The sequence below is a fragment of the Babylonia areolata genome, chromosome 5 (genome assembly GCF_041734735.1).
Source record: "Babylonia areolata isolate BAREFJ2019XMU chromosome 5, ASM4173473v1, whole genome shotgun sequence".
In the NCBI taxonomy this organism is placed as follows: Eukaryota; Metazoa; Mollusca; class Gastropoda; order Neogastropoda; family Buccinidae; genus Babylonia; species Babylonia areolata.
The window spans coordinates 26,006,185-26,018,684 of record NC_134880.1 but is presented as its reverse complement, the minus strand read 5'-3'; the positions used below and the strand labels follow the sequence as shown (position 1 = coordinate 26,018,684).

The following is a 12,500-nucleotide window of genomic DNA, read 5'->3' as shown; positions in this document are numbered from 1 at the left end:
TGGTTGGTTGTTGTTGCTGTTTTTTAGGGGTGCCACGGTTTATCGTCTCATCCGAATAACTGGACGCTCAGTATGATTTTTTAAATAAAAATTAGGAGAAAGTGAATGAACGAGATTGGAACCCCAACCCTCACGGACTCTGTCCTAACAGATGAGCGTCTTAATCATTCTGACACCTTCCCCCGCCCTCCTGAACAGTCAGACACTGACAATAGCCGAGCAGTCACAGCCCTGAACTTTGTATTTCGAAGGAATGGTATCGAAATAAAGGCATCACAGGAGGACTTAAGAGGGGGAAGTCTTTTTCACTGTCCACTTTCCTTCGCCTGATTTTCAGACCCTGCCAGCGACTAAACCCTCGATCTACGATACGCGTGACTATGAAAGATAAAAAAAACAAAACCATTAGTTTGATATTTCATGACTCATGTATGGTCCGAATTCCCGAACTTCCGGTAGCTATGAGCTAGGAATTTCCTCACTCTGTCTCTGTCTCTCTCTATCTCTTTGTCTTTCTCTCTCTCTCTCTCTGTCTCTGTCTCTCTCTCTCTCTCTCTCTCTGTCTATCTGTCTATCTATCTATCTATCTATCTAACCCACCTTTCCATTGTTACTTGTGTTGTTTATTGTTGTTGTTTTTTTTAATTCCTTACATGGCAGAGAGTACAATATGTGTAACATATGAACAAGAAAAGAAAAAAAAAGAGCACGTATAATGGAGCTCATGTCATGGAGCCACAGTTCATCTACATCTGTAAGCAAAAAAATCTAAACAATGATGGCCAAAAAGAGATGGGAATCATCCTGTAAATCAAAATCAGGTGAACGTGTACATGCACTCTATTTCTACATCTTTACTTTACCCTTGTCTAAACAATGCTTCATATGGCATCCACTTTAAAATGAACAGCGCTAATTCTTAGCAAGATAACTTATTTCTAGGTATCTGTTTCGTAAATTTGCAACATATGCATAAATGCTTGGCTTGGTGCTTGCCAAATAACATTTATAGATATTAAATTTCGCAGTAAGTAGCATGAAATCTAATCCGGTGTCCTTAACGAAGTCTGTTATGCTATACGAAAAATGTCACCATGGTTCAATGTTCAAATTATGTGAAGAGCTCTTTATTTTTGGTACAAAAACTGAATGTATTAACTCACCTTTCTAATTGTGAACCGAATCTTAGGTTCAAGAATGGGATATTTTGCAATCAGTTCAATACCAAGTTTATGTTGATACTGTCAAAGTTCTTTTTCTCACCATTACACAAAAGAAAATCAGTTCAAAAGTATTTGGGATTTTTTCCTGAAACTTATCAAAAGTAAAAAATCTTACATTTTCATAATCAGTAAGACAGTCGTACCCTCCTTCAAAACATTTACATTATAATGGATGTGATCTGCAATGAATTTATCTACATTTACCGGAATACATGGTTTATGAAGTTTCTTGTAATGTTTCAATATATTCCACCAAAACATGTTGTTGCAATGACTCATGCCAACATGTAAATAATCTCCACCAATTTCATCCTTTTTTTTCCATACTGGCAACAAGTCGAAAACAAAATGTTGAAAGTCTGTCGAGCATTTCAGTCGACACAACCAGGTACTTTTCAGTGCAGAAAGATAGATATAAAAATTCACCATTCGCAAAACACGTTCTGAATAACTTTAACAAATGACACTTTTAAAAAAAATATTTACCGTTCCAAAGGGATTGAAACACACCATTTTCAATGTCATTCAGCATTGGTGGGTCTGGCAATGTCATAAATAGATATGCAAACAAGGGAAGCAGTAATGACTTAATGACTTCAGAACAGTTTGTTTTTTTATCAAAAGGCGTTAATTGTCTTTTATTCCATTTACACATCAATCTTTGGGCTTTTTGAAGTTTACCTTCAAAATCAATATCAACAATTCTATTCCGATCAACACAAAAGAGTCTGCCTGATATTGATATGTAGGTCAGTTTTTTTTTTTCTAAAATAATCCGACACTCTTATACATTCTCTAAAGGATTTTTCACGACCATCCAAGCACAGAGATTGTGTCATCAGCAAACTGAGACAACAAACGTTTATCAGCATTAACCCGTGTGTCCCTAATTTCAATATACTGTCTTATCATAACAGATATAATTTCTGCACAAATCAAAAATAAATATGGTGAGCATGGATCCCCTATCATACTCCTCTTTTATACCAAACCATTTAGAATACTGCCCCTTTACTGAAACACAGGACTTCACAGCTTTATTTTTAAAAAATAAATCAGGACCAAAATCAAAGATTTTTCCAAGAAAGACCACGAAACACAAGGTTTTTTTCCCCCAAATCCACTGCATAATAGAAAAAGTCATGATTTTTTCGAATATTTTCTCCGAACACCTTTCATGAATCTGTTTTAATTTTCATGGATCATCCTAGGTAAAACAGACTTTATTCGATCAGCAATCGATGCTGAGGCAATTTCATATGTTGTGTTTAATAAAGAAATAAGTCTCCAGTTTTTTTCTTCTTCAGATATTGCTTAAGTTTATCCTCTTTACGTATGCAAATAATTACACATTGTCGCTGAGTAACATATAATTTCTGGCTAAGAAAACCCTCGTTTAATGATTTTAGCACAAACACCCATAAATCCCCAAAGAAAAATTTAAAGAATTCAACCGTAAACCCATTTCATCCCGGACTTTTGTTATTTTTCATCATTTTTCAATGCTTGATGTACATCAGCGTAAATTATTTATCCACTTTACGTTTTTAATGTTTGGTGACGAAGGTCGAGGATGGTGATGATGACAATGTTGCCATGAAAATCCATTCAGGTTTGGGGACGATTTGACAAGGCTGTTGCTCTACACTTCTTTTCACAGTGACATTCCCGCGATCTTTGCGCGGACCACTTCTGCTCTCCGCTGTTCAACTCTCTCTGCGGACTTGATAATTGGCCAGTGTATATTGTTGTCTGGATAACTGGCCAGTGCATATTGTTGCCTCTATAATTGGCCATTGTATATTGTTGTCCATTTCCTTATTGGGGGAGATGGATGGCTGTGGGGGCGATGCCATTGTCGTTCACCAGCAATAATGTTTCCTTGTTGTTGTTTTTTCAGGAGCCGGCCATTATCATTCATTGGGAGTGCTTTTCAGGTGGGCCTTTCGCCTCTTTCCCCCCCCCCCCCCCCCCCCCCCCCACACCCCGCCCACACCCACACCCACAAACCCCTTCCCTTCCTCCTTTTTTCCCGTCTCTGGCGATAAGCATGGTCTAATGGTTCATGCCAGACGCATATTTTGGGCTGAGTCGCAGTAATGTGACTCTTTCAAGCCCACGTTTTCCCCTTTGCATTTTATTTGTCTCGGGTTCAGCAGCATTCTTATAATTTGACGTGGTTTTCTTCTTGTTTTCTTGTTGTTGTTTTTTCTGTTTCTTTTTTGTGTCTCTATTCGTCTTGATGTGTCCCTGTCTGGTCAGTTGTGCCTTTGGCTAAGCTTAATTGAACTGAAATGATTTGAAAAATAAAGACAAAGAATGAAAAATCGCTGTGAACACTCGTTTGATTTGAAACCTCTGTGCCACGGCCAAAGCCAGGATACACAAGTATAAGTGAATATTGTGGATGTTTATGTCATTTGTAAGACTTGGAAAAAACAACAACAACAACAACAACAAACAACAACAAATATTTAAAGCTAAAGCCAGTCAGAATGTATATGCTTTTTTTTCCATAATTTTTTTTTACCATCTTCAGCTTTCAAGTACGTTTGAGACAGACATCACGTGTCATGATGATCGCATCCTCATTGCTTTAATGTGGATCGTGTTGGGTGCTTTGAGCAGTTGTACTGGGAATCGCGCCATACAAAAGTTATGTGGTTTAATCGTCATAAGAATCTCCTTGTACGTGGTCATGCTCGCTATTGATTAGTGCGCAGGCGCACAAATCGTTCCCGCCACATAGTTTAGGAGAACCGCTCGATTATCATGCATCCAAGGTTTGTCTCTGTGACATGTTGACACTGCCATACGAAACATATGGAACTGACCGGCTAAAACAGTGAATGTGTGTGTGTGTGTGTGTGTGTGTGTGTGTGTGTGTGCAAAAGTGGTTGAACTGGGTTGAGGGAGGGGTGCTGGTCGGGGATGGGGGTGGGAGGTTGGGACAATGGGTGTGGGAGGTGGGGGCATTTTATATTGTCCCCTTGTGGATTAAAATTTACACAGGCCAAACACGTTGTCCAGAGTTAATCGAAAATTAAATCGAAAATCGAGACCAAACATTCTCTGAATGTGTACGAGCTATATCGATTTCATATTCAATATCGCTAATTCTAGCTCCGAGTTCGAGATTTTCCGAGTCCTTTGTGTGTACCATCAGCCAGGAGTGTTGGCCCAGTGGTACCGCGTCCGCTTTGAAAGCGAGAGAATCTGAGCGCACGGGTTCGAATCCCAAGTTCGCCAGAATTTTCCCTCCCTCCACTAGACCTTGAGTGGTGGTCTGGACGCTAGTCACTCGGATGAGAGGATAAACCGAGGTCCCGTATGCAGCATTAACTTAGTGCGCGCAAAAGAGCCCACGGCCACAAAAGGGTTGACCCTGGCAAAATTCCGAAAACAAATAATATCAGTGCTACTACCAGCGTAGCAACGCGCTCTCCTTGGGAAAAGCAGCCCGAATTTCATACAGACAAATCTGTTGTGACAAAAAGAGCAATGCATTACAATACAATACAATACAATTAGTAATAGGCATCCTTCAGTTTCAGAAGACTATGGAGTTGCGCTCTAGGTGTTTATTCTGGTACAGCGTCGGGTGTGGCTGGCCAGTCCGAAGCGGGAATGACAGTCCCTGTGGCAGAGGGCACAGATGAAGTCCGACGCTGGTCTGTCTGCCTGGGCTGCAGCCTTTCTTCTCATTCTCTTTTCCTCGTGCTGCTGAGCGAGTGTCTCTTCGAACTTGGAAAGACCTTTCTGCACAGTCTGTCTCCAGGCTGACCGTTCGAGGGCAGTTGCTTCCCAGTCGATGTTCAAGGCCTTTAGGTCCCTCTTGCACACGTCTTTGAATCGCAGCTGTGGTCTGCCTGTGGGACGTTTTCCCTGCACAAGTTCTCCGTAGAGGAGGTCTTTAGGGATCCGTCCGTCGTCCATGCGCACGACATGGCCGAGCCAGCGCATACGTCTCTGTTTCAGCAGCGTGTACATGCTGGTGCATCCAGCTCTTTCCAGGACAGTGTTGTTTGGGACCTTGTCCTGCCAGGTGATGTTCAGAATACGTCGGAGGCTACGCATGTGAAAAGCATTGAGCTTTCTCTCTTGTCGGGCCCGCAAAGTCCAGGACTCGCTGCCATACAGGAGGGTGCCTACGATGCAGGCTTTGTAGATCTCGATCTTTTTGTGCTCAGTCAGTTTGCTGTTGTTCCATGCTTTCTTTGTCAGTCTGGTCATGGTGGTAGCTGCCTTGCCGATGCGCCTGTTGAGCTCTGCGTCAAGTGAGAGGGTGTCTGAGATAGTTGAGCCCAGATAAACGAAGTCGTGGACGACATCCAGTTCATGGTCATTGATGCTGATGGCTGGGGGAGAGTCAACATCTTGTCCCATGACCTGTGTTTTCTTCAAGCTAATGATAAGCCCGAAGTCTTGGCAGGCATTGCTGAAGCAAGTCATGAGCTGCTGTAGGTCCTCGGCTGAGTGGGCGGTTACTGCTGCGTCGTCTGCAAAGAGGAAGTCACGCAGGCACCTCAGCTGGACTTCAGTCTTGGCTCTTAGTCTGGAGAGGTTGAAGAGCTTTCCATCTGTCCTGGTTCGGAGGTAGATACCTTCAGCTGCAGAACCAAATGTGTGTTTCAGCATCACAGCAAAGAAGATTCCAAACAGGGTGGGAGCCAGGACGCAACCCTGTTTCACTCCACGCAATAAAACTGCACGCAGGAAAAAATACAAAAAAAAATGGGTGGCGCTGTAGTGTAGCGACGCGCTCTCCCTGGGGAGAGCAGCCCGAATTTCACACAGAGAAATCTGTTGTGATAAAAAGAAATACAAATACAAATACTCCACTCCGTATGTTGAAGGCAGCTGATGTTGAGCCGTCAAAGACGACGGTGCTTTTCATGTCTTCGTGGAAGGATCTGATGATGCTGAGAAGTTTGGGTGGACATCCGATCTTGGGAAGGATCTTGAAGAGGCCATCCCTACTGACCAGGTCGAAAGCCTTTGTGAGGTCTATGAAGGCAACGAATAGTGGCTGCCTTTGCTCCCTACAATTCTCCTGAAGTTGTTTGAGGGAGAAGATCATGTCTATAGTGTATCTGTTGGCACGGAAACCGCACTGCGATTCAGGGTAGACTTGCTCTGCAAGTACCTGGAGCCTCTTCAGTACTACTCGTGCGAAGACTTTCCCAACGATGCTGAGGAGGGATATGCCGCGATAATTATTGCAATCGCTTCTGTCCCCTTTGTATTTGAACGGTGTGACGACGTTAGCATCCCTCATGTCTTGTGGTACTTCGCCTTCACTCCAACAGAGGCAGAGGATTTCATGCAACTCGGTGATGAGTGTCTCTTTGCAGCACTTCAGTACCTCGGCGGGAATACCGTCTTTCCCTGGTGCCTTGCCAAAGGCAAAAGAGTCCAGGGCTACGCTAAGTTCATCTATAGTTGGTTCTCTGTCAAGCTCTTCCAGCTCTGGTAGGCACTCTATGGCATTCAGGGCATCTTCTGTGACTACATTTTCCCTTGCATATAGTTCAGTGTAGTGTTCTACCCAGCGCTCCATCTGTTGCCTTGAATTCACCTCCCCTGTAGCTGATTTCAAAGGGGCAGTTTTCTTTTGCGTTGGGCCCAATGCCTGCTTGATGCCGTCGTACATCGCCTTGATATTGTCTGTGTCAGCTGCGATCTGAATCTGGGAGCAGAGCTGAAGCCAATAGTCGCTGGCACATTGCCTGGCACACTGCTGGACTTTGCTGCGAGCAGCATGGAGAACCTGGAGGCTCTGCTCACTCAAGGCGTTTCTCTTGGCCTCGATGACTGGTGTCATTTCTTCTAAGTGGGCTTCGAACCAATCAGCTGACTTGCTGGTCTTTTTGCCAAAGGTGGACATGGCGGCGTTGTAGACAGCATCTCTGAAGTGTTCCCTTCGGTCTTGGGCATTTGCAGTGGGTGGGCCAGGGAGAGAAACCTCCAACACACGCGCAAACTCCTCCACTTTTCTTTGATCGCATGTTTTGCTGGTGTCGATGCGAGGTCGGCCCTCCTTTTTCATACGGTGCAGTCTCTTCGCGCGGAGCTTCACATTGCTGCACACCAAAGAGTGGTCAGTGTCACAATCGGCGCTCTGGTAACTGCGAGTGATCTTGATGCTGGAAAGGTTGACACATCTGGTGAGGATCAGGTCGAGCTGATGCCAGTGTTTGGATCGCAAGTGTCTCCAGGAGACTCGATGCTGAGGCTTCGTGTTGAAGAAGGTGTTACTGATGCACAACCCATGATGACAGCAGAGCTCTAGCAGGCGCTGGCCATTCTCGTTCATTTTCCCAGTGCCGAACTGACCCAAGCAGGTGGGCCAGGAGTTGTGATCGACACCTACTCTGGCGTTGAAATCGCCGGCGATGAACAGTAGTTCTCTGTCAGGAATTCTCCTTATAGCAGCACTGAGGTCGTCATAAAACGTCTTTTGCTTCTGCTGTGGATGCCAAAGTTGGTGCGTAGGCACTGATTAAACTGACTGGTCCTGAGGATGTTTGGAGTCGGAGAGACAGGATTCGCTCTGTTCCTTCTGTTGGTGGGGTTATGGACCCCAATAATCTGTTTCTAACTGCGAATCCCTTGCCGTGTTCTCTGACCTCGTCTGATGGTTTGCCCTGCCAGAACAGGGTGAAGTCTCTCTCCCTCACAGATCCTGTTTCTGGGAGCCTGGTTTCTTGAAGGGCGACGATGTCCATCTGCAGTCTGCTCAGTTCTCTGTCGATGACGGCTGTCTTGCCAGCATCATTTACTTCCTGCAGGTCGTCAGAAAAGCCTGGTGTCATTGCCCTTACGTTCCACGTGCCATATTTCAGGGCGGGAGTTTTCATTTTTCTGTTGCCTGGTGCACAGTTGTCGATCCGCTTGTCGGTTTTCACCTTAAACCCCATGCACCCAGTGAGGCTAACGGATCATGGCGGGGCAGCACCTTACTGGCTGGGGACTGTCCAGCTTAAGGCGGGCGGTAGCTGCCCAGTGAGATGCGATGACCTCTCCCACCGTCGGAAGCATCCCCTGGCGTCTGACTCTAAGCCAATTGAGTATGCAGACTTATAACCGGTAGACTGCTACTTCCCGTGTTTTGTCGACGCTGCAAAGCGAAGCTGGAGTGACCTCTCCAGAGCGCAAAGCCTGGGTAAGTAAGTATGGAGGGCAAGCTGTTACCCATGAAGCAGACCCCCCATCTCCACGTCGCTGGAATGGTCCATTGGAAAGGCAAGGGCCGATACACATGGTTCCAGTGCCGTCGCAGGAGTTGCCAGAACGTTGCTGTATACAGGACTCCGGCTCCGGATTTTTCCTCAGGGTTGACTCCCGAAGCCTTTCCTATGAGTGGGTATGGCCGCAAGGCAGCGGAGGTTTGAAATCAGTTTTCCTTCTCTTAGATGAGCTGTCTTCCCAGACTGATGAGCCCCATCTACCCAAAGCACTGGTTTTCAGGCGCCAGGTAACCCGCCTTCGCCCCTTTCCTATCAGCAGTATCAGTAGTTCTGCCGGGCTTATATCTAGGCCACACGAGCAGGCTAGGAGCTGGACTTAGTTGTCAGAGGCTGTTGGAGACGTGCGCCGTGAGGGGCATTTTATAGACAATTGGAGCTTGCCCCCATTGCCACCCCTCGGCTATGACAACCTTGGAAACCAATACAATACAATACAATAATTATGTGTAAACTCTAGTTCATGCATTCCTGTCCATGTTGATAGCGTTTAGACAGGTGGCAGTTCTATATGTGGCACGGTGGTCAGGTGGTGATGAGGCCGACTAAGAAGCGACTGTCAGAGTGTTCGAGTCCAATATTGGAATTCGTGATTTTTTTTTCACTTTCCCCCTTCACTGGACTTCGAGTGGTGGTCTGTGTGCTAATCGTTCTGAGGAGACAATGTCTCTGTGGCTGGATGTCTGTCTCCTCTCTCTCTCTCTCTCTCTCTCTCTCTCTCTCTGTCTCTCTCTTTCTCTGTCTCTCTGTCTGTCTATGTCTCTGTCCGTTTGTCTATTTGTCTGACTGTCTGTCTCTGCTTGTCTCTGTCTATCTCTGTCTTTGTCTCTCTCTCTCTTTCTTTTTGTCTCTGTCTGTCTCTCTCTGTGCCTTCCTCTCTCCCCTCTCTCTCTGTCTATCTGTCTGTCGCTCTCTCTCTCTCTGTGTATGTGTGTGTGTGTGTGTGTGCGTCTCTGTCTCTGTCTCTCTTTCTCTCTTCATTTCCACTCTGTGTTCTCTTAAGCACAGTTTTATTTAGTCTCTTTTATCTCTTTCCTTCAACCACTTCATTTTGTCATGTCAGCGGCCTTTTCTTACGAGACATGCAGGGCTTATTATTCCCTTGTTCCCTTTTTTAGTTCATTTCATTTCATTTCGTTTCCTATATCATCTTATCCTATCTTAAAAAGACTTCAACATTTCATGAAAAATAATGACATACAACTGAAAAATAAGAAACAGTTAAGCACAGTTCATTTTGATTTTTATTATAGGCATAATTGAATAGACCATGAAATAAATCATGATTATGAGGAACATAAGCACAACAACAACAACAAAAAATGTGAGAACTGGTAAGGTTTTGCAACATCAACTGATAAGGACTTGGTAAAACATAACATCGCTTTACTGTGCATCCATGAGGTGACTAAGAACACCGTTGGAGAAATTCAACCACCTCAGTTACCACATATATCATATCTGATATTTAGTCCGATAGAGATCAGGCCTTCAGTTGTACATTGTCTCATAATTTTCCATGCATCACTGACTTTCATTCACATTTTCGTTCAGTCTTTATGTCAGTGAGAACAAGTGTACTTTGCCTCGTTTGTATGGTATGACATGTATGTTATTGAACTGTACTTTTAGTTTCATACCTAAATTTTGAATTTAACTTAGAATGCTGCACAAAAAGGTCACTGAACTAATATTTAAAACAAAAGAAACATTTGCAAGTAGTACCAAAAAAATAAATTAATCGAAAATTATTGCCATATCCAAATAGTATCAAAGCTGTGCCTGAGGACGAATAAGCAGCCATTTGAAGCAATGATAAAGGGTTCACATAAGTTGTGAAGGTAAACTCAATCCTCAAAACATATGCTGCTTGCTATCGGTTTTCTTGTTTACGAAATGAACATCGAAAATAATTCGTGAATATGTACAAGAAAGAAAGACAAGACAGACAGACAGACAGACAGACAGACAGAGACAGAGTTCGTTCAACGCAATACGGAGGAAGACAAGTGCAGCTACTATCTAAATATCCCTTCCGTTATTTACAAAATCACTTCGCATATATTACAGAGGGAAATGTATAAATAGAAACCCTTCTCTTAACCCAAACCTGTAAACTCCTAATGCGTGTGGTATCCCTAATCACCATGCCAACGCAAATTCTGTAATATTTCGCTCAGGCCGCGATATTGTTTCTTTTCGGGTTTCTCTCCCCCCACATCGGCACGTCCCTAACCGTGTATATAACGCACTGTGTTGGCGGAAGCCAAACCTATGGTGAATCGCAGAGGACTTGTCAGTTCGCGTTGGAGTTTGTGATGTAGTAGAATGTGGGGCAGCTGACACTCCTGATATCTTGGTCATATGATCTGACGTTAACTTTCATTTCTACGGTGTCTCTCTGGCTTCTCAAATTTCTTCTTCTTCTTCTTTAATAGCAACCAACGTGCGCGCGCGCGTGTGTGTGTGTGTGTGTGTGTGTGTGTGTGTGTGTGTGCATGTGTGTGTGTGCATGTGTGTGTGTGTGTGTGTGTGTGTGTGTGTGTGTGTGTGTGTGTGTGTGTGTGTGTGTGTGTGTGTGTGTGTGTGAGGCTATTGCAAGAAAATCCTCTGACATCCAATTTTACAAATACACAAATGCAGGCTAGGTCCGTTTTTTTCCTTACATGATTTCGCTTGTATCCATATTATCAGAAGAGACAGAAACACACACACACACACACACACACACACACACACACACACACACACACACGCACGCACGCACGCACACACACACACACACACACACACACACACACACGCTTTCACAAATACACACTCTCCCTCTCTCCCTCTCTCCCATCTCTCTCTCTCTCACTCAAGCACACACACACACACACACACACACACACACACACACACACACACACACACCACGCACGCACGCATGCATATTCTCTCTCTCTTTCTCTCTCTGTCTGTCTGTTTCTGAACCTGCCGGTCTCTCTCTGCGTCTCACTATCTGCCTCTCAGTCTGGCAGTCTGTCTGTCTGCCTGTCTGTCTCAGAATATGGCAGGTATCATCTGTGCATCAGGGCATCAGTTAAATGTATTAGGTACTGGTCGAAACTTCTCAGTCAGCCAGCCTATGTCGAGACTGAGCAGACAGGCGTATGAAATGCTTCTAATGCAGCATGAGTTAAGCCGCCAGACCCAGCTGGATGTGAAACGTGCACAACGATTTTGTCGAAACGGATTTATTTGGCGCGGTATAGCTGAACCATGGCGTTGGATATGGATATGGTTCGAAGGGTTTCCATTTTCCATTTCCCTCTGGTGTAATGTTTGCGAAGTAATTCGGAAATAAGGGGAGGGTTTTCAGATGGTATCTAGACGGGCGCAACAGCCGAGTAGTCAAAGCGTTGGACTTTCAATCTGAGGGTACCGGGTTCGAATCTCGTTAACGGCGCCTCGTGGGTAAAGGGTGGAAATTTTTCCGATCTCCCAGGTCAACATGTTATGTGCAGACCTGCTTGTGTCTGAACCCCCCTTCGTGTGTACACACAAACAGAAAATCAAATACGCACGTTAAAGATTCCGTTATCCATGTCAGCGTTCGATGGGTTATGGAAACAAGAATATTCCCAGCATGCACACCCCCGAAAACGTAGTATGGCTGTCTTCATGGCGAGGTAAAAAAACAAAACAAAACGGTCGTACAATTAAAATCCCACTCGTGCACATACGAGTGAACGTGGGAGTTGCAGCCCACGAACAGAGAAGAAGAAGATGGTATCTGCACTTATTTTCCTCCAGTGTGTGTATACATAATATATACTATATGTATTGAATCTGAACACTGCATGATATTTTTGCTCTTCCTCGATGTGTGTGTGTGTGTGTGTGTGTGTGTGTGTGTGTGTGTGTGTGTGTGTGTGTGTGTGTGTGTGTGTGTGTGTGTGTGTGACTCGATTTGATTCCATTCGACTCGACTTCAATAGTTGTCATGAAATCCAAAAGGATTGATATTGATAGACACAACAAAAGA

General features: G+C 44.5%; 1 protein-coding gene across 1 annotated transcript in view; it reads right to left on the bottom strand.

Moving 5' to 3' along the window:
* The window catches only part of LOC143282234 (uncharacterized), a 63,332-nt gene extending 55,189 nt beyond the window's left edge, over window positions 1-8,143 (bottom strand). Inside the window, exons 1-2 of the mRNA XM_076587834.1 lie at window positions 7,826-8,143; window positions 6,589-7,692 (exon numbers count right to left, since the gene is read on the bottom strand). Of these exons, the coding sequence (XP_076443949.1) occupies window positions 6,589-7,692; window positions 7,826-8,143 (1,422 nt within the window). The remainder of the gene's footprint in view (window positions 1-6,588; window positions 7,693-7,825) is intronic.
* Window positions 8,144-12,500: the final 4,357 nt, after the last annotated feature.